Source organism: Cygnus atratus, chromosome 1 (assembly GCF_013377495.2).
Source record: "Cygnus atratus isolate AKBS03 ecotype Queensland, Australia chromosome 1, CAtr_DNAZoo_HiC_assembly, whole genome shotgun sequence".
In the NCBI taxonomy this organism is placed as follows: domain Eukaryota; kingdom Metazoa; phylum Chordata; class Aves; order Anseriformes; family Anatidae; genus Cygnus; species Cygnus atratus.
In genome coordinates, this window is record NC_066362.1 from 100,187,889 (window position 1) to 100,206,664 (window position 18,776).

Below are 18,776 nucleotides of genomic sequence, written 5' to 3' on the forward strand. Positions count from 1 at the left end.
CAGGCTGATGTAGGCACTGCGAGGAGAGGAGTCATTAAAGATGAGAATGGCAGGAAACTGATACAGGGCTCTGGGATACGCTCTGATCTTTTCCTCTTAACACCCAGGGCAGAGGGCAGGGCTAGTGCTGTCGCTTACATCCTCTCCATTAAGTATCACGCCAGTAGTGACAGTGTTAACAAATACAGTGGAAGAGACAGCTCTGAAAGCTGAGCTGCCCAGTCACATGCACAGGTTTTATTTTTAACATCCCCAAACTACTTGATGTTTCTGCTTGGGCTTGCTCTGTGTCCTCTCATTCTCTCTTCTTTCTTTGCTTCTTGTTAGCCTTTATTCACCTCACTTCAACCCAGCTGAGCAAAACCAAGAGCGCAAGTGTTCGGTACAAACACAGGGACACTATGATTAAGGTAAGGCTTTGTAAATAGGGTTGGAGCTTTATTGGTGAAAACTTATGCAATGCAATGGTTACTGTATCAAGCTATGAAAGTCAAGATGTCTTCAAAACAATCTTAGTAATTAGGATGAAGTAGAATAATCAGACACAAGATGTCTTTAAGTGACACCTGAGAACAGAGGCAGCTGGTAACTCTGAACACTTCTGTGACAGGCTGCTCTAACAAGAAAAACCCTCCATAACATATTCAGTGGATTAGCCAGGGCTTGCAGCACTGTATCTGGGGTTTTAAAAAACTAAGATACTGACTCTAAAATAGGAACTTCGGTAGTATGACAGATAATAAATCAAAAATTCAATTTATGTAACTTTCAAGAAACTAAAAAAAATGTAAGACTTAAAATCCAGTGAGTTTTGAGATTCAGACTGCAAACTACATTTTTTGTCCAGACTAAATAATACAGTGATGAAGTAAGAATTACAAGCATTACAGGTACTACTGTACCTTTTAGAGTTGTGGATGCTTAGCAGTTTTTATTCATGAATCTTTTAACTTTTGTTTTTATGACTTAGACCTTAACCATGAGCACTCACATTCTTTGTACCGGGCATCTGGGTTCAGCTGGTTTTCTTTTGTTTTGCTTAAATCCGTTCACTTGACTATCTCAAGAAGTTTTCAGAAAAGTATGTTAATGATATTGTTACCAGGGAACAAAACAGAACCTGATCCCAAAACAAAACTGTTTTGTTTTGTTTTGTTTTGTTTTGTTTTGTTTTGTTTTGTTTTTCTCAAGCTTCAACTGAACTGTAACCTGTTATTTTAAGGCACTTGGTGAACTCAAATCATAAACCCAGGTATTGATGCATAGTGAGAGTTTGCCTAAGTGTGTCCCTCCCGAGGACAGTCCTTCACACGCGCTGCAGAGTGGGTACCTGTCACAGTCTCCTCGTTTCCCACTCCACTCCTCAGCCCCTGCTGCTGTGCTGCCCTGCGTGACACGTGAACCCAGGGGACCACATCCGCATGAATTTTTTGGTGGGTTTGTCTTAGATGAGCTGTGACTATGTTGTTCCAGGTAGGGAGGAGCAAGAAATATTGCTGACCCGGCACTCATTCAGGCAAGCGCTGCATGGGGTTTCTACCAGCAGTGCCCTGTGTTACCTGTGCCTCATTACTCTCAACCCTCCCCTGCTCCTCCCTCAGCAGCACTGGTGCATTTGGCTGGATAGAAATGGCCTGAGTGAGTTTGTGTCTCCTCACTGCAAGTGTGCAGCACAGATTTACCAGGAGAAGGGAAGGCTGGTGATGTGACAGCTTATCTTTTGCTCCATGGTCCTGTGTGCCAGGTTTTGGGAGCTGAAGGGAAGTAGATGTACTGTTGCAGGAGCCTGAGTAGAATGCATCATCTGGAAGAAAAGCAGGGAACTGAAGTCTCTTCCTGACTGATGCACTATGCCGTGGACCTTCTCTGTCCCTGCCATTTTAAAGTATATTTCTTCATATAAAGCAAATCCAACCCATTCAGCACCTCCAAACCAGTGGTTATTGCCACAAAACATCACAGTCTCAGTCAGCTGTTCCCCAGCTGAAAAATACAGGGAATAGCTCCCTAATTGTCACTTGTCTTTCCATATTTGGACTTATCTAACGGGACAGTTGTCTCATGGAACACCTTTTCCCTCTTCATCTCTTATACCAGGGATTTGAGGTTCATGAGAAGGATTGCCCTGGCATCAAAGTGCCCCTGTAAAATCTGTATGAACTTGTTCAAGAGTTAAGACTCCAAGAAACTATGCCTTGCACACACTTGATAGAAGTTTGTTAGTGTTACTGATAATGATTTCATCTCCACTTTTTATTCTCCCTTTGCACTTACCCTGAGCTGTGCCATGTTCACTGCCAGGCTCATCTGAAGCCTGGCTGGCAATGTGCATATAAGATCAGTCTGAATGGCAATTGCAGAGCAGGCGTGCCATGCAGGACAGTGTCCTGGCTGCGAAGATGTGGGGCGTCACTCGCTTAGAGGTCACTGTGACTCCAGATGGTGACATTCTCGGATTTGCTTTTTATTTTGTAACGAAGGGCAGGATGTTAGAAAACTTAGGCTCCTAGGAATCACATACACATGCAATTTCCACTGGCGTAGTGTTTTCTTCCTCGGCTCCCAGAAATAAACATGTCTGTGTAGTGATTGGAGACCCAAACTTGATTTCTTGCTGAGGTTGTTCGGGTTGTGGTGACTGAGGAGGTGCACTGCACACAAAGAGAAGAAAATCTCTAGTTTTGGAAGGCTTGGATGTTCTAGAAAATGTGATTCTATTGCTGCCTCTGCCAGGCAAGTGAGACATCAGAACCTGGGTATCCCCATGCTTTTTTTGTTTTATTTACGTAAACTATTATATTTAATTATATTTGGTTTTGTCTTCCTACACTCTAATTCTACATCTGTCAGACAGAAGTACCAATGTCTTTTAACCTCAGGTGCACCTCTAGTACTGCAAAGACAAATTCATTATCACTTGTGAACCACGCAGATACTACAATAGTAAATATATTGAAAAACCCTGTAAGGAAATTAGTAACCCTGCATTCATCCCAAGATTTAAGTATTATGCTGAAAACAAGATAAACGCTGTATACTGGGTAGCAGGGATTAGAAGAGATAATAAATAACTGCTATCTGCCCTACATACTTCACATTCCTTTAAAATATTTTTTGTTGTAATATTATACGTAACTTTAACATTCTTGGCTCCAGCGTTTGGATGAAAACTTTCCAGAGATTTTTAAGAGATGCTTATCATGTTGTAAATCTTAGAAAGATTGTTTTGTGTTCATTGGTAATCAGATCTCAGAGGCAGTCTGCAAGATAATCGTCTGGGGTTTCTGGTGGCCTTTTTTAATGGTTTCTTGGGAGGCATCCCTTGAATCTGCAAGAAGAGTTCAGATATGATGTGTAATTTTGGTATGTCATATTATCAGTCACCTACACAGAACAAATACCAAATAAGGAAACAGTTGTATTGTTTTAGCTCAATAACTGCAACTAAATTTAATAGGCATTTACTGAAAACAAATTATAATTGCTTTATAAACTATAAGTTATTGTCACTGAACAGACCTACTTCAGACACAGACATATCTGTAGTTTAAAAGGCGGCTGTATATTTTTAAACCTTACTTGATTTGCTGTCCTGACAGTCTAAAAATAAAGATTTACCAAAGTGGACAGACTGTGGATGGGAGTTTGCATCCTTTCATTCCACAGCACCTTAAGCATGATTTAAGTAAAAAATTCTGTTCTTTTTTTTTTTTAAGCAGCCATTCAAAAATATTGCAAGTTGCAGTGAAAAAAGATTTATATAGGTTTAGAGAAGTGTTTTATTACCTGACATATCTGTGTGTTATCTGCCGCTGGATGTTAATGTATCACTTACTGAGGCAAGAATTTGTAAATTTTCTGTTAAGTGTGTTGAAATGCTGTTGTAGTTTGTGCATTGACAATGATATCAACAACTAAGAGATGGAGCAAATCATTAGTTAAAATACAGAGCTCATGATTATTGTCTTGTCAGAACAGAAGCATTCAAATCCTAATATATATCCCTGTCTTCTAGCTTCACAGATCTGACAATTAGAAGAGAGAGAAAAACAATATTTTTCTGACAGAACAGAGATGGGGTAAAATGAACTAAAAATGGCAAATCTGAGTAATCGTGAAGACTGATTCTAGATCTGAATGCTGTGATGTTGTCATTGTTCATAAGAAAAACCTATATTTTCTTTTTCTACATGCGAGTCTAGTGTGTTTGGTTTCAGCATACAACAGTGTGAAAGCAGGCTCCCCTCCAGAAACTTTGCAATCAGCCCTTTCTGTGTTTTTGTAGAACCGTAAGGCCTGCGCTTCAGATGTGTTCTTATTTATCAATTATTTCTCTCTACTGGTTTTGCAGTGGAAAGTATTGTTCATACATTCATGTTTTTGTTTCAGTGTAATGTACCCAGCCTTCCTCTGACCTTATGCGAGTCATAGCTGGGACTATTTTTAGAGATTATATTTGCAGCAAAATGCTACAAGAATGACAGTAGCAAGGATGCTGCCAATGTGAAATAAATCCATCTGCATCTCTTTCTTCCCTGAGCTGCATAAATGTAGATGTCACTAAACAGCCTGAAGCAGGATGGATGCCATCCTAAATGACATTTATTTAGGGGCTGAATCTGTCTGGGGTCATGCTGACCAGCATTGTGGTATCAGCCCTAGGCAGAACCCGGTGCTTCCCAAGACAAGCAGGGAATGTTATTATGAATGGTCATGAAATACTACTTTTCTGCATTGCTGTCTTCAGCTCTTTCCAAAGAGCTTTTCTTTGTTTGTGCAAACAAAGGTGCAGGCACCTGAGCTGTATACTTCAGTGGAATAGGGTTGATTCAGTAAGGGGATTTAAACAGGTTTTGGTCAGTGTTGGAGGCTGCAATAGATGGAGTGGAACTGTGTTGAGCTATGGTAGGTCCTACTGCATAGGAAGCATGGTGGGAAGATGTATCAAAAATCTTTTTCTCATTTTCATGATAAATAAATAAAATTAAAAAAAAAAAAACTGGCTAACTGCCCTTTACAGCAAAGAGCAGAAAGACAGAAGCCTGGAGTTTTCTACTTGCAGTATTCTTTGGGCTAGGTTTCTGCTACCAGATCAAGTTATCCAGGGAGGTAGCTCCAAGTAGTACAAGGACTGGGCAGCTTCTAGGTCTCCAATACAGCAACTGTGGATGCTGAGAGCATACGAAGGGAAAGTTCCTGTGGATCCACAGAAGATCCCACATGTTCCCCTGAATCAAGGTTCACCTCCTATGGGTATTGTCGAAGGACAGTGCAGGGCTGGATGGATCACTGGTCTGACCCAGACTGTCATTTGTTATGTTCTTGTTATGTTCTTATTTTTTATGACAAAAGAAGACATGCCTCGTGCTAATGACCGTCTCTATTTAATTGCTGTCAAACTCTGGGCTTCTGTTTTCCCATTTTTAGGGAGGAGTAATACCCATTGCTTGGATTTTTTGCAAGGGTGGGGATATTATAAGCAAGGGGCACTGATAACTTTTGGAGACAGGCCTCGTAAGTGTATTATTTTCAGCTAATTAAAGTGATTTAGTTGATTTACTGGGAAAGAGTGGAAAACACAATAATGAAACCAAAGCAGATGAGTGATTCATTCTGAAACAAAGCTAGTAATCTGGCAGTGATATCTTTTTACATAAGGGTCTTCATACTTCATATTCTTGTACTTCTGCTTTTTGCTGTTGGACCTCAGGAAAATGGTATGTCCTTTTCATTTCAACATTTTTAGGGAGAGAAAAGCAAAAAATATATATATTTTTGAAACCACATTAATATGGGAGTGTGAGAACTGAAATGCATTCTTCCTTAAGAAAACATCTAGCCTTTTTTTATGATAAGGCTGGTTAAAATTTCTGAGACATTTGTTTTGGCATCCTCAACTTGTTCTTTTAATCAAGTCTATGAGTTGCAAAACATTAAATTAATGGACCTGCCAGGTGGCAGCTGAATTTATGAAATGCAGACTGGTTTTGTTTATTTCTGTTCTTGTTGCCTGGGACCTTTCCCTGTTTTCTGGTCCCCTGTGGTACCACTAACAGCGTCATAAACTGAATCTAAGATATGATCACCTCAGGATCACCTCGTCAGTTCTGGGTCGTGTTTGACACTGATTCAGTAAGTATGTAGGATGAACTAAAAAAAAGTAGGGCAGTTGCATCTGGTTCATTTGTGCCCATTCATGTCCATGGTGAGGTGACCAAGGTGTGACAAGACGTGGGCCAAATGACCAGCTAATTTTTCTAGGGAGGAAAAAGAAATGTCACCTTTCCCACTCAAATCATATTGAAGAAGTGGAGGAGCTCCCTCTCTGTGCCTGCAGCAGTCTTGATTTCAGCAGTATGCAATGGACAGGATCAGCAAAAATATTGAGGCAGAAAACAGCTCATTCTCAAACCTTTGCTGCCTCTGCTGGGCCAAGAGCAAAAGGCGCTGAGGTCTCAGCGTTATCCATGCTGCTATCAGGACACACTGTGCTGTGGAGATCAGTGCTGATCAGAGCTGGGCATCATTTACACACAGCCTTGTTCCTGCTAGGAGTGCATGTGAGCATCTAACTCATAGAAACCAGGCATGGACACGGGCACTGGTGATCTGTGTCCTTTCTTGCCTCTCCAGGCAGTAACTCTTGTCTTTTCTACATCCAGCACAGGGCTCAGAAAACTCCCCCCAGGCAGCACAGGCACTGTGAGAGATGCTTCAGCCGGCACTGCCGCGCACCGATCGAGCCCTCCGTCTCCTGCATGGTGATCAGCTGCCGCTTTCACTGCGGAGCCACCTTCCACACGTGCAAGGAGGAGGAGCACCAACTGCTCTGCCCCTTGGAGCAGGTGCCCTGCCTCAACTCAGACTATGGCTGTCCTTTTTCCATGGCCCGCTTTAAGCTGGCAAAGCACCTTCAGGTCTGTCCAGCCAGCGTTGTCTGCTGCTCGATGGAGTGGAATCGCTGGCCAAACGTGGATTCAGACACAACCCTCCACAAGAATATTATGAAGGAGACCTTAAGCGAGGAGTGTCTGGACACAGCATTGGCGCTCAGAGACCAGAAGATACTTTTCAGGAGTTTGAGAGTAGCCGACTTGTTTCCAGAGTGGAGGAAAAAGGATGAAGTGGAAGAGCTAATGGATGAAGCCATGGGTGGGGAAGAAGGTGCCAGTGGGAGGATTGGCCTGTGGTTCCCAAGATGGCAATGACCAGGCATCTGAGCTCAGCCAACGTGAGCGTGAAGATTTGGCAAAGGACAAGGAAGGAATGGATCTGGGGAGTTACAAAACCTGGGAGAACATTTTCAGCAAAGAGCTCTTGGCTTGCAAGGTAACAGGCTCAGCAGCTGGCACACGAAAAAAGTACAGAGGAGGCTTCCAAGAAAACAGCATCAGGACCTTGTGCTTCCAGCTCTGCAGAGAAGGCAAAGGAAACGCCTGGTAATACAGAAGAAGCAAAAGACCAAAAGTCTGAACAAGTAACTCCAAATAAAGAAATGACAGGGCTGGCTCCTTGGCAAGAAGGGGTCCTGGAGAGGCTGAAGAAAGAAGTTGGTGTAGCCGATTACAACATGTATCTGGTACATCACGGAGGAATGCTTATCCGCTTTGGCCAGCTAGCTGCTTGCACTCCGAAAGAAAAAGACTTTGTATATGGGAACTTGGAAGCTCAGGAGGTGAAGACTGTCTACACCTTCAAAGTGCCAGTTAGTTACTGTGGCAAAAGAGCACGACTAGGAGATGCACTGGGACATAAGATGCCAACTTCAGACAAGTCGGTGGATACCTCAGAATTGGGAATAAACCCAGAAGAACTGCCTACGGCAAATATAGTTAAAGCTACACTGCTGTGTGCATTGGAGAAAGAACTGAAAGGCCATGAGATCTCCGAAGCAAGGGGTATCGATGGACTCTTTGTGGACTTTGCAACACAGACTTACAGCTTTCCTCTGGAGCCTTTCTCCTCCAATGCTGTTCTAGCAGATGTTCTGGATGAAAAAAGCCAACCAGAACTCCACATGGAGCTGTACACTGAATGTGTAACCAGAAGACACAACAAAAGCAGTTCAGCTTTCACATTCACTTGCAGTCATTTCTTCAGGAGGGACGAGTTTGCATCCCACTTCAAGAATGTGCATGCTGATATCCAGTCATGTCTGGATGGATGGTTTCAGCATCGCTGTCCGCTGGCCTACTTGGGATGTACTTTTGTTCAAAATCACTTCCGCCCTGATGGACATAAGGCCAAGGTTATATACAGCAAGCCTCTCAAGACATTTGCTATTAAACCAGAGGTTGACACCCTCCTTGCTGAATCAGGGAAATGCAATTACACAGTGGACAATCGAGGGAGAAACAAGGATTTGCTAAGCAGCCTCCCACTGGAAGTGCTGAAGTACATTGCTGGGTTCCTGGACAGCTTCAGTTTATCTCAGCTATCGCAAGTGTCAGTGCTGATGAGGGATATCTGTGCCACTCTACTTCAAGAGAGGGGAATGGTCCTGCTGGTCTGGGAGAAAAAAAGATATTCCCATGGTGGTACTTCATGGAAAGTTCGCAGAAAGGCAAGTGACTGCAACACTGGGGAAAAGACAGCCACAGGGTATCACGAGATTACACACAAGCATAGCAAGTGATGCTGTAAATAAGCATGTAGATAGGGGAAAGGTTCATGAAGTTAAGAATTTGCAGCCCAATGTGTCCTGGGTGGTCGGTGCTATAAAGTACAGTACATCTAGCAAAGGCAGGAAGGTGTAAGTGGGTATCTACTTACTAGCTGCAGGTCGCCACCCAAGCTTGTCTTGAGTAACCTGTTTGCATTTGCACCGTATTTAGGCACTAGGAGCTGAGAATTCCTGGTACTTAAAGGTCACATACAGGGTTTAAAAGAACTTGCAGTTCATCCTTTTGTTTTAGTCTTTACAAGCTGATATAGAGTACATTGAAGGGTAAAGAACTAGATGTGACTGTGAAAGGAGCTCAGGCATTCACATCAATCCCACAGTGTTTTGGAGTCATATAATAATAGAAAATAATTTATTTCTAATGTGTAATTTACATCTATCTTCTTTTAGTTTAAAACCATTACCCCTTGCTCTATCACTACACTCCCTTACAAGAGTTCCTCCTCATCTTTCCTGTAGGCCCCCTTTAGGTACTGGAAGGCTGCTCCCTGGAGCAGGTCTCCCTGGAGCCCTCTCTCCTCTGGGCTAAACAACCCCAACTCTCTCAGCCTGTCTTCATAAGAGAGGTGCTCCAGCCCTCTGATCATCATCATGGCCCTCCTCTGGACCCCCTCTAACAGTTCCGCATTTCTCTTGTGCTGGGAGCCCCAGAGCTGAAGGTAGTACTCCAGGTGGGGTCTCACAAGAGCAGAGTAGAGGAGGAGAATTACCTCCCTTGACCTGCTGGCCACGCTTCCTTTGATGCAGCCCAGGACATGGTTGGCTTTCTGGGCTGCAAGTGCACATTGCCAGCTCATGCTTAGTTTTTCATCCACTGATACCCCCAAGCCTTTTTCCACATGGCTTCTCTCCACCCAGCCTGTATTTGTGCTTGGGATTGCCCTGGTCCAGTTGCAGGACCTTGCACTTGGCCTTGTTGAACTCGATGAGGTTCTCCCAGGCCCACCTCTCAACCCTGTCCAGGTCCCTCTGAATGGCATCCCGTCACTCCAGTGTGTTGAACACACCACAGAGCTTGGTGTCATCAGCAAAGTTGCTGAGGGTGCACTCGATCCCACTGTCCATGTCACCAACAAAGATGTTAAACAGCGCCGGTCCCAGTATCAACCCCTGAGGAACACCACTCATTACGGATCTCCACCCAGACATCGAGCCATTGACAGCAACTCTGTGAATGCGACCAAATCCAGCCAATTCCTTACCCACTAAGCAGTTGATCCATCAAATTCATGTCTCTCCAATTCAGAGAAAAGGCTGTTGTGTGGGACTGTGTCAAATGCTTTGCACAAGCCCAGGTAGATAATGTCTGTTTTCATGATTCATAGTTCATAAGATTGTCATGAACGTTTGCCTTAGGATGTGAGCACCTGGGAGAACAACATAGGCAGAAGCATTTTTTCTGCAAAGCTGGCATCCCACTCTTTGTGGTGTTGGAAAATTATCTTCCTTATGGGCTGCTTGGGTAATCAGAATGAAATATGTAAATACAGCTCAGTTTAAGTCCTAGTTGAAACAATAGTTAATACAGATTTATTTCTATCTGTTAGCCTTACAGCTGCTCTAACATAAAGCTGGTTGAAATAATAACATCAGAGGTTCCTGCATGACCAAGCAGACGAGAGAGGTCTGGGAACAAATATAGAGATCCAAGGAAGGCTCATAAAAATTATCTGAGGACCTGGCTTTCAAGCAGACCCCTAAAAATCTTCACCTACAGATATTACCAAATGGAAGTTTATGACAATTAATCTTTATTAAGAGAAACCATGAAGTGGAGAGAATTTGAGATCTGTGCAACAAGTACAGCGGCTGCAAGCTGAATTAGCCAAATCCAAACAGGAGTTAGCCACTGAGACCATTTACTGGAGGATGAAGCTTCCTGTAGCATAAAGAAAAAATTCCACCTGGGCTAAATAACTCCAGTTCCAACTAACTCCAGTTACTGTTGCACAACTTCAAACCAGCAGCTGTGAATTTAAAGGCTGTCTAACCCCTTTCTTGTCAGATCTCTGGACTGACCACACAGGAATCTTGTATCCAGTGCACAGATTCTGCTTGAAAACATCACATTTGTAATTAATCTGCATTTATTGTCTACTTTGTATGATAACTATGATTATATAGGAATAGGGCAGACTTAGGTAATCTTAAGTGCAGCAAATCCACATACTGTCCTTCTACAGGAAGAAACATTTCTAAACTATGATTTTAAAAATTCGTTTGATTTAATGGCATACAGGAAATACTCAAGTGACTTATTCACAGTCTTATCACTACATGGTAGTGTATCAGTAAATGACACATGGTATCACTGCAAAAAGAATCAGAAAAATTTAACTGCACATTTCTGTTTTTTACAAGCTTGTAACTCTTCTAGGAATAACCTCAACCTTAGATTTTTTCCAGGCTTGTTCTGGGGTGGGGTGAGTAACAGCAGTGTTATAATGTTCCTTCCTTTGAAGTTACTGATAAACACTTTGAAAGGTCTTTATGAAGTCAGGTTTCTTTGAGATACGTATCACACAAGCATCCCATAGTCACTCTGCCTTATAATTATCATTGGATACACCTATAAGCACCTTGGACCTCACCTCACATGTGATGTTGTGGTGGTCAGGTGTCCTCGGTTTCCTCATGCCCAGCACTAGATTGGCACCAAAAACTGTGCTTTCCTGTTAAAAATGGCAGGTGATGACTAAAGCAGCAAAAACAACAAGTGTGAGGTACATAACAATACAGACTACACTTATACTTGTTGTGCAGCCCTGTGTGGTCTGGTTTTCACTAACCAGTACAAGTAATGCATGCCCACTAGAAACATATATAGTTGTTTTTTTCTAAATCCTCTTCTGTTTTTACTAACATTCCAGTTTTCCCTCCCCGATTTCTCTCTCCTTCCCTATCACCACCCAGACCTGGCAGTTCAGCAGCCTCTTCTCCAGAGTTAACAGGTGGCAGCACAGCGAGGTGGCGTGCATGTCAGAGCACCTGAAGAAGTGCCCGTTCTACGACGTGGAGCACAAGACGGACCCTGTGCTGCTGACCGGCATGTGCGAGGCTCGAGAGCCCATTCAAAAGACTTTAGTTTCCACCTTCAAGCGCAAGGTCTGAGCAACCAGCTTCTCCTCTGACCCACTCCTTTCAATGCCCTTTAAAAGAAGATCTGGGAAGCTGGATGTAAAGATAGTTGCTTCTAACTCTCCTTTGGAAGGACAAAACTGGCATCTCCCCAGCTGCATTTGGAACATCCTGCATTTTTTTTTTCCTCCCTGCATTATTTTAATTGTTAAAACTTCATCCAAAGCGTTCTGGCACACTGCTCACTGATGTCTTGTGCTTTCTGTTTATTTTTCTGTTCTCTGCTTAATAAAGCACCCTGGAGAAAGCAGTAAGGATATTGTTTGAACATAGCATCTTTGCATCCTTGAAGACAGGCTGCTGCGCCTAACTCCATGTCCTTGAGAGATGCAAGAGCAGTTAATACACCTAGCTTGAATAGATAAAAAAACACCTTAATTGTGACTGGAAAGCTGAGCTCTGGGGGCACAGACAGATGCCCTCTCACCTGGCAGACCTAAGGATTGCTAATGTCTTTGGGGACATGGGCAGAGGAAAGGTACCCCCAAAATTGCACTCAATTCATTAAACTCCAGTGAAGACTCAGGATAGCACCACACAACCACAAACCATCCTTTAGGCAATGCAAGCTTAAAGTTGAGCTTGTGGCTACATCGAAACCAAACCAAAGCAAACTTACTCTTTGTTGGAAATAACCAGGTAGCAAACCTGGTTGTTTAGAGGCTCGATTGACTTTTTACATTTTTTGGTTACTAATTTTTTTGTGCGTGTTATGCTTTAAATCCATTAAAGCCATCAAAAATACTTGAAGACACTTTTAGAATGCCTCACCTACTCAGTTTTGCAACTGCAAATTGCAAATTGTAATCATAAACAATTTGTCAAAGAAAGTTTTTTCTTGTTTTGTTTTGTTTTGTTTTGTTTCTTATTAAGAATCTTATTAACCTCTGAGGATATACTGAAAATCATGAAACTGCACCCTTCAGACATCTTGAACCTTGAAGCAAATAATAACAAATGCAGGTATTTAGGACCTGTGTGTTTTGAATGTACATTGGGGAGGACAATGTTGGTCATTTCTGAGGCACATGGTGATTTGGATGTCAGTCCCACGTTTTGGGGTAGCCAGACACCTGCTACTGAGCAGGGACATCTCTGAACACCAGCTCTGAAACGGAAGTAATCTTAGGGCCTTTCTTTTCCTGCGCTTTTCTTCCCCTCTCACCAAAACTTGAAATGTGGTTTCAATAGATGATGCGATCTTTTCCTCCCTCATTTCCCTCAACTCAAAAAAAAAAACGGTAAATACCACCGTAAGTACTCAATGCAAGAAGAGGTACTTCAGACAGCTCAGAACAGAAGAGATGTAAGAAAAGACAGGTCTTCATCCAAGATATACAGTTTCACCCAGAAAAAGGGCATCTTTTTGTCTTTCTTCTCACAACAGGAAACATAGTGTCCCCGATACTCCCCCAAAGAAAACTCACGCTACAGGAACATCACTGACATTTTCTTCAGAGCTGTTAATTAAAATAAAATTAGTGTGCCATCTTCAGTATTTGTCAGGCATCAGGAAAGGCTACTAAAATTATCACTGAGGGGCCTATTAAATATCATCATATGATCCCAGAGTAGCTAATTACAGACATTTTTAAAGGTTCTGACTCCACCATCCTGCAAAAATCATTTACTTCTTTATTTCTATATTTGCTTACACTAAATAAGCAAACACTAACAATTTCAGCACCTGTCCTGCAGAACAGGAAGGCATTGCCCTGCTGCCTCTGATACCACAGAACAGCCCAGTGGCGTCTCAGAGCTGGAGAGCAAACATGACGATGTTTTACCTCCTTTTAATTTTCCCTCTACCTATCATTTAATGATGATGTTGCTTCCTTTAGCGCATGAGGTAGACAAGGATTATAAAGACCTCACTGCATAACATTGCACTCAAAAATAATTGTCGCAAAAAAAAAAAAGGGTGAGACACATTGCAAGGACCTGTTTTTTTCCTCCTCTACCGCGGCCGCCACCTCCTCCTCCTCTACCTGCCTCCTCTTCCTTGGCAGAAACTTGCTGGCCAAATGGCTCTGCGTGCCCCTGGCTAGGGCATGGTGGTAGCAATGATGGTGAGCCCAGCGATGTCAGGAAGCAGTTGCCAGGGACCAGGTGTGCTAAGGTGGCTTCTCTGGGGGGGTCTGGTGGTGAGCGCTGCTCACCGCTCATAGTTCTAGTTGCATTGGACACCCAGCAGGACCATGTCTCCGTGGCCCTGTAAGGCAGCAGCTGGCGGGTCCCAGCATCTTCGTGACTCTGTGTGATGCGTTGCCTGTCCCCTGATTGGCTGGCTAGCGATTGTTAGCTGTTTTGCAAGCGGCTTGTCATCAATAGATGGTGTGTCTTCTCCTCCCTATATAAGGGCCAAAGGGTGTCAGTGGGAGGCAGAGTGTTGGAGACAGGAGACGGCAGACGGTACTGCAAGTGGCAGTGTCAGAATAGGAGGAGGTGGCGGTGGTGGAGGAGGAGGAGGCGGTGGAGGTGGAGGAGAAGGAGGCGGCGGCAGAGGAGGAGGAGGAGGAGGCAGTCTACAAGTAAGATTAGGCGGCGGTGGAGGACGTTGTGGACGAGGAGGAGGAGGCGGTGGAGGTGGAGGAGGAGGAGGAGGTGGTGGAGGACTAGGAGGTGGAGGAATCATAGGATCATTAGTGTTGGAGGAGACCTTCAAGTTTGTGCTGCAAGTGAAGCCACAGAAATTTTCAAATCCGTCTGCTGCCCCTCAGGGCATTGCCTCAGTGCAGCTTCAGTCTTGGGGACAGCATTTGTAATTGAGGCAGGGGTTGGCAGGAGCATCCTGTGTGAGGGACCAAAGACGCCAGCAGGCTGTTGGGGCATCAATTGCCAATTCCTTTTCACTGAAGATGAGCATGGAAAATGGTGTTTTAGAAAGGATGCTGACAAACATGGGAAGTTGAGGAATTTCCACACTCAAGCCTACAGCCACAATTCTCCTTCTGTCACCAGCATTGCACACCGGTGTCTGCTGTGTTCTCACCTCTGCACTTGAACAGCAGATACCCTCACCCCTTTCAGTGGTACAGGGAGGATTATAAAGACCTAACGGCATAACATTGCACTCAAAAGTCCTCCTTGTCAGAAAAAAAAAAAAAAAAGTGAGGGAGACTACAAGGACCTTTTTTTTTTTTCCACCTCTACAGACACCGGCACCTCCTCCTCCTCTCCTCTACCGCCTCCTCTTCCTTGGCAGAAACTTGCTGGCCAAATGGCTCTGCGTGCCCCTGGCTAGGGCATGGTGGTAGCAATGATGGTGAGCCCAGCGATGTCAGGAAGCAGTTGCCAGGGACCTGGTGTGCAAAGGTGGCTTCTCTGGGCGGGTCTGGTGGTGAGCGCTGCTCACCGCTCATAGTTCTAGTTGCATTGGACACCCAAGAGGACCATGTCTCCGTGGCCCTGTAAGGCAGCAGCTGGCGGGTCCCAGCATCTTCATGACTCTGTGTGATGCGTTGCCTGTCCCCTGATTGGCTGGCTAGCGATTGTTAGCTGTTTTGCAAGCTGGCTTGTCATCAATAGATGGTGTGTCTTCTCCTCCCTATATAAGGGCCAAAGGGTGGCAGTGGGAGGCAGAGTGCTGGAGACGGGAGACGGCAGATGGTATTGCAACTGGCAGTAGTCAGAATAGGAGAAGGTAGCGGTGGTTGAGGAGGAGGAGGCCTGTGGACAAGGAGGAGGAGGTGGTGGAGGTGGAGGAGGAGGAGGAGGTGGTGGAGGACTAGTAGGTGGAGGAATCATAGGATCATTAGTGTTGGAGGAGACCTTCAAGTTTGTGCTGCAAGTGAAGCCACAGAAATTTTCAAATCCTTCTGCTGCCCCTCAGGGCATTGCCTCAGTGCAGCTTCAGTCTTGGGGACAGCATTTGTAATTGAGGCAGGGGTTGGCAGGAGCGTCCTGTGTGAGGCACCTAAGACCCCAGCAAGGCTGTTGGGGCATCAATTGCCAATTCCTTTTCACTGAAGATGAGCATGGAAAATGGTGTTTTTGAAAGGATGCTGACAAACATGGGAAGTTGAGGAATTTCCACACTCAAGCCTACAGCCACAATTCTCCTTCTGTCACCAGCATTGCACAACGATGTCTGCTGTGTTCTCACCTCTGCACTTGAACAGCAGATACCCTCACCCCTTTCAGTGCGTACAGGGAGGATTATAAAGACCTAACGGCATAACATTGCACGCAGAATTCCCCCTCGTTACAAAAAAAAAAACAAAGAGTGAGGGAGATTGCAAGGACCTGTTGTTTTCCACCTCTACCACCACCGCCTCCTCCTCCTCCTCTACCGCCTCCTCCTCCTCCTCTACCGCCTCCTCTTCCTTGGCAGAAACTTGCTGGCCAAATGGCTCTGCGTGCCCCTGGCTAGGGCATGGTGGTAGCAATGATGGTGAGCCCAGCGATGTCAGGAGCAGTTGCCAGGGACCTGGTGTGCAAAGGTGGCTTCTCTGGGGGGGTCTGGTGGTGAGCGCTGCTCACCGCTCATAGTTCTAGTTGCATTGGACACCCAAGAGGACCATGTCTCCGTGGCCCTGTAAGGCAGCAGCTGGCGGGTCCCAGCATCTTCAGTGACCCTGTGTGATGCGTTGCCTGTCCCCTGATTGGCTGGCTAGCGATTGTTAGCTGTTTTGCAAGTGTCTTGTCATCAATAGATGGTGTGTCTTCTCCTCCCTATATAAGGGCCAAAGGGTGGCAGTGGGAGGCAGAGTGCTTGGAGACAGGCAGACTGGCAGATGGTACTGCAGCTGGCAGTGTCAGAATAGGAGAAGGTAGCGGTGGAGGAGGAGGAGGAGGCTGTGGAGGAGGAGGAGGAGGCTGTGGAGGAGGAGGAGGAGGCTGTGGAGGAGGAGGAGGTGGAGGAGGCATTGGCGGAGGTGGAGGTGGAGGAGGCGGTGGAGGTGGAAGAGGCTCTGGCGGAGGAGGAGGTGGTGGACAACGAGGAGGAGGAGGTGGAGGAGGCGGTGGATGAGGAGGAAGAGGCAGTCTACAAGTAAGATTAGGCGGTGGTGGAGGACGTTGTGGACGAGGAGGAGGAGGTGGTGGAGGTGGAGGAGGAGGAGGAGGTGGTGGAGGACTAGGAGGTGGAGGAATCATAGGATCATTAGTGTTGGAGGAGACCTTCAAGTTTGTGCTGCAAGTGAAGCCACAGAAATTTTCAAATCCTTCTGCTGCCCCTCAGGGCATTGCCTCAGTGCAGCTTCAGTCTTGGGGACAGCATTTGTAATTGAGGCAGGGGTTGGCAGGAGCATCCTGTGTGAGGGACCTAAGACCCCAGCAAGGCTGTTGGGGCATCAATTGCCAATTCCTTTTCACTGAAGATGAGCATGGAAAAGTGGTGATTTAGAAAGGATGCTGACAAACATGGGAAGTTGAGGAATTTCCACATGCTCAAGCCTACAGCCACAATTCTCCTTCTGTCACCAGCATTGCACACCGGTGTCTGCTGTGTTCTCACCTCTGCACTTGAACAGCAGATACCCTCACTCCTTTCAGTGCAGTACAGGGAGGATTATAAAGACCTAACGGCATAACATTGCACTCAAAAGTCCTCCTTGTCAGAGAAAAAAAAAAAAAAAAAACAAAGAGTGAGGGAGATTACAAAGGACCTGTTTTTTTCCATCCTCTACTGCACCGCCACATCCTCATCCTCTGTTGCCTCCTCCTCCTCCTCTACCGCCTCCTCTTCCTTGGCAGAAACTTGCTGGCCAAATGGCTCTGCGTGCCCCTGGCTAGGGCATGGTGGTAGCAATGATGGTGAGCCCAGCGATGTCAGGAGCAGTTGCCAGGGACCTGGTGTGCAAAGGTGGCTTCTCTGGGGGGGTCTGGTGGTGAGCGCTGCTCACCGCTCATAGTTCTAGTTGCATTGGACACCCAAGAGGACCATGTCTCCGTGGCCCTGTAAGGCAGCAGCTGGCGGGTCCCAGCATCTTCATGACTCTGTGTGATGCGTTGCCTGTCCCCTGATTGGCTGGCTAGCGATTGTTAGCTGTTTTGCAAGCGGCTTGTCATCAATAGATGGTGTGTCTTCTCCTCCCTATATAAGGGCCAAAGGGTGGCAGTGGGAGGCAGAGTGCTGGAGACAGGGAGACGGCAGATGGTATTGCAACTGGCAGTGTCAGAATAGGAGAAGGTAGCGGTGGTGGAGGAGGAGGAGCCTGTGGACAAGGAGGAGGAGGATGGGCGGAGGAGGACGAGAGGAGGCGGAGGTGGAGGAGGAGGCCGTGGAGGAGGAGGAGGCGGTGGAAGAGGCTCTGGCGGAGGAGGAGGTGGAGGAGGCGGTGGACGAGGAGGAAGAGGCAGTCAGGTTCCTACAAGTAAGCTTAGGCGGTGGTGGAGGACGTTGTGGACGAGGAGGAGGAGGGCGGTGGAGGTGGAGGAGGAGGAGGGGGAGGTGGTGGAGGACTAGGAGGTGGAGGAATCATAGGATCATTAGTGTTGGAGGAGACCTTCAAGTTTGTGCTGCAAGTGAAGCCACAGAAATTTTCAAATCCGTCTGCTGCCCCTCAGGGCATTGCCTCAGTGCAGCTTCAGTCTTGGGGACAGCATTTTGTAATTGAGGCAGGGGTTGGCAGGAGCATCCTGTGTGAGGGACCTAAGACCCCAGCAAGGCTGTTGGGGCATCAATTGCCAATTCCTTTTCACTGAAGATGAGCATGGAAAAGTGGTGTTTTAGAAAGGATGCTGACAAACATGGGAAGTTGAGGAATTTCCACACTCAAGCCTACAGCCAAAATTCTCCTCTGTCACCAGCATTGCACACCGGTGTCGCTGTGTTCTACACCTCTGCACTTGAACAGCAGATACCCTCACTCCTTTCAGTGCGTACAGGGAGGATTATAAAGACCTAACGGCATAACATTGCACTCAAAAGTCCTCGTTCTCAGGAGAAAAAAAAAAAAAAAAACAAAGAGTGAGGGAGATTACAAGGACCTGTTTTTTTTTCCACCCACTA

At 45.6% G+C, this 18,776-nt stretch overlaps 1 protein-coding gene across 1 annotated transcript; it reads left to right on the forward strand.

Annotated features, from left to right (window-relative positions):
• Nucleotides 1-265: 265 nt before the first annotated feature.
• On the forward strand, nucleotides 266-12,017 carry FBXO40 (F-box protein 40). The gene is given in 5 exon segments (XM_035569583.2): nucleotides 266-410; nucleotides 6,663-7,168; nucleotides 7,170-7,431; nucleotides 7,433-8,563; nucleotides 11,597-12,017. Coding segments are annotated over 5 exon segments (2,106 nt in total). The 5' UTR covers nucleotides 266-401; the 3' UTR covers nucleotides 11,795-12,017.
• Nucleotides 12,018-18,776: the final 6,759 nt, after the last annotated feature.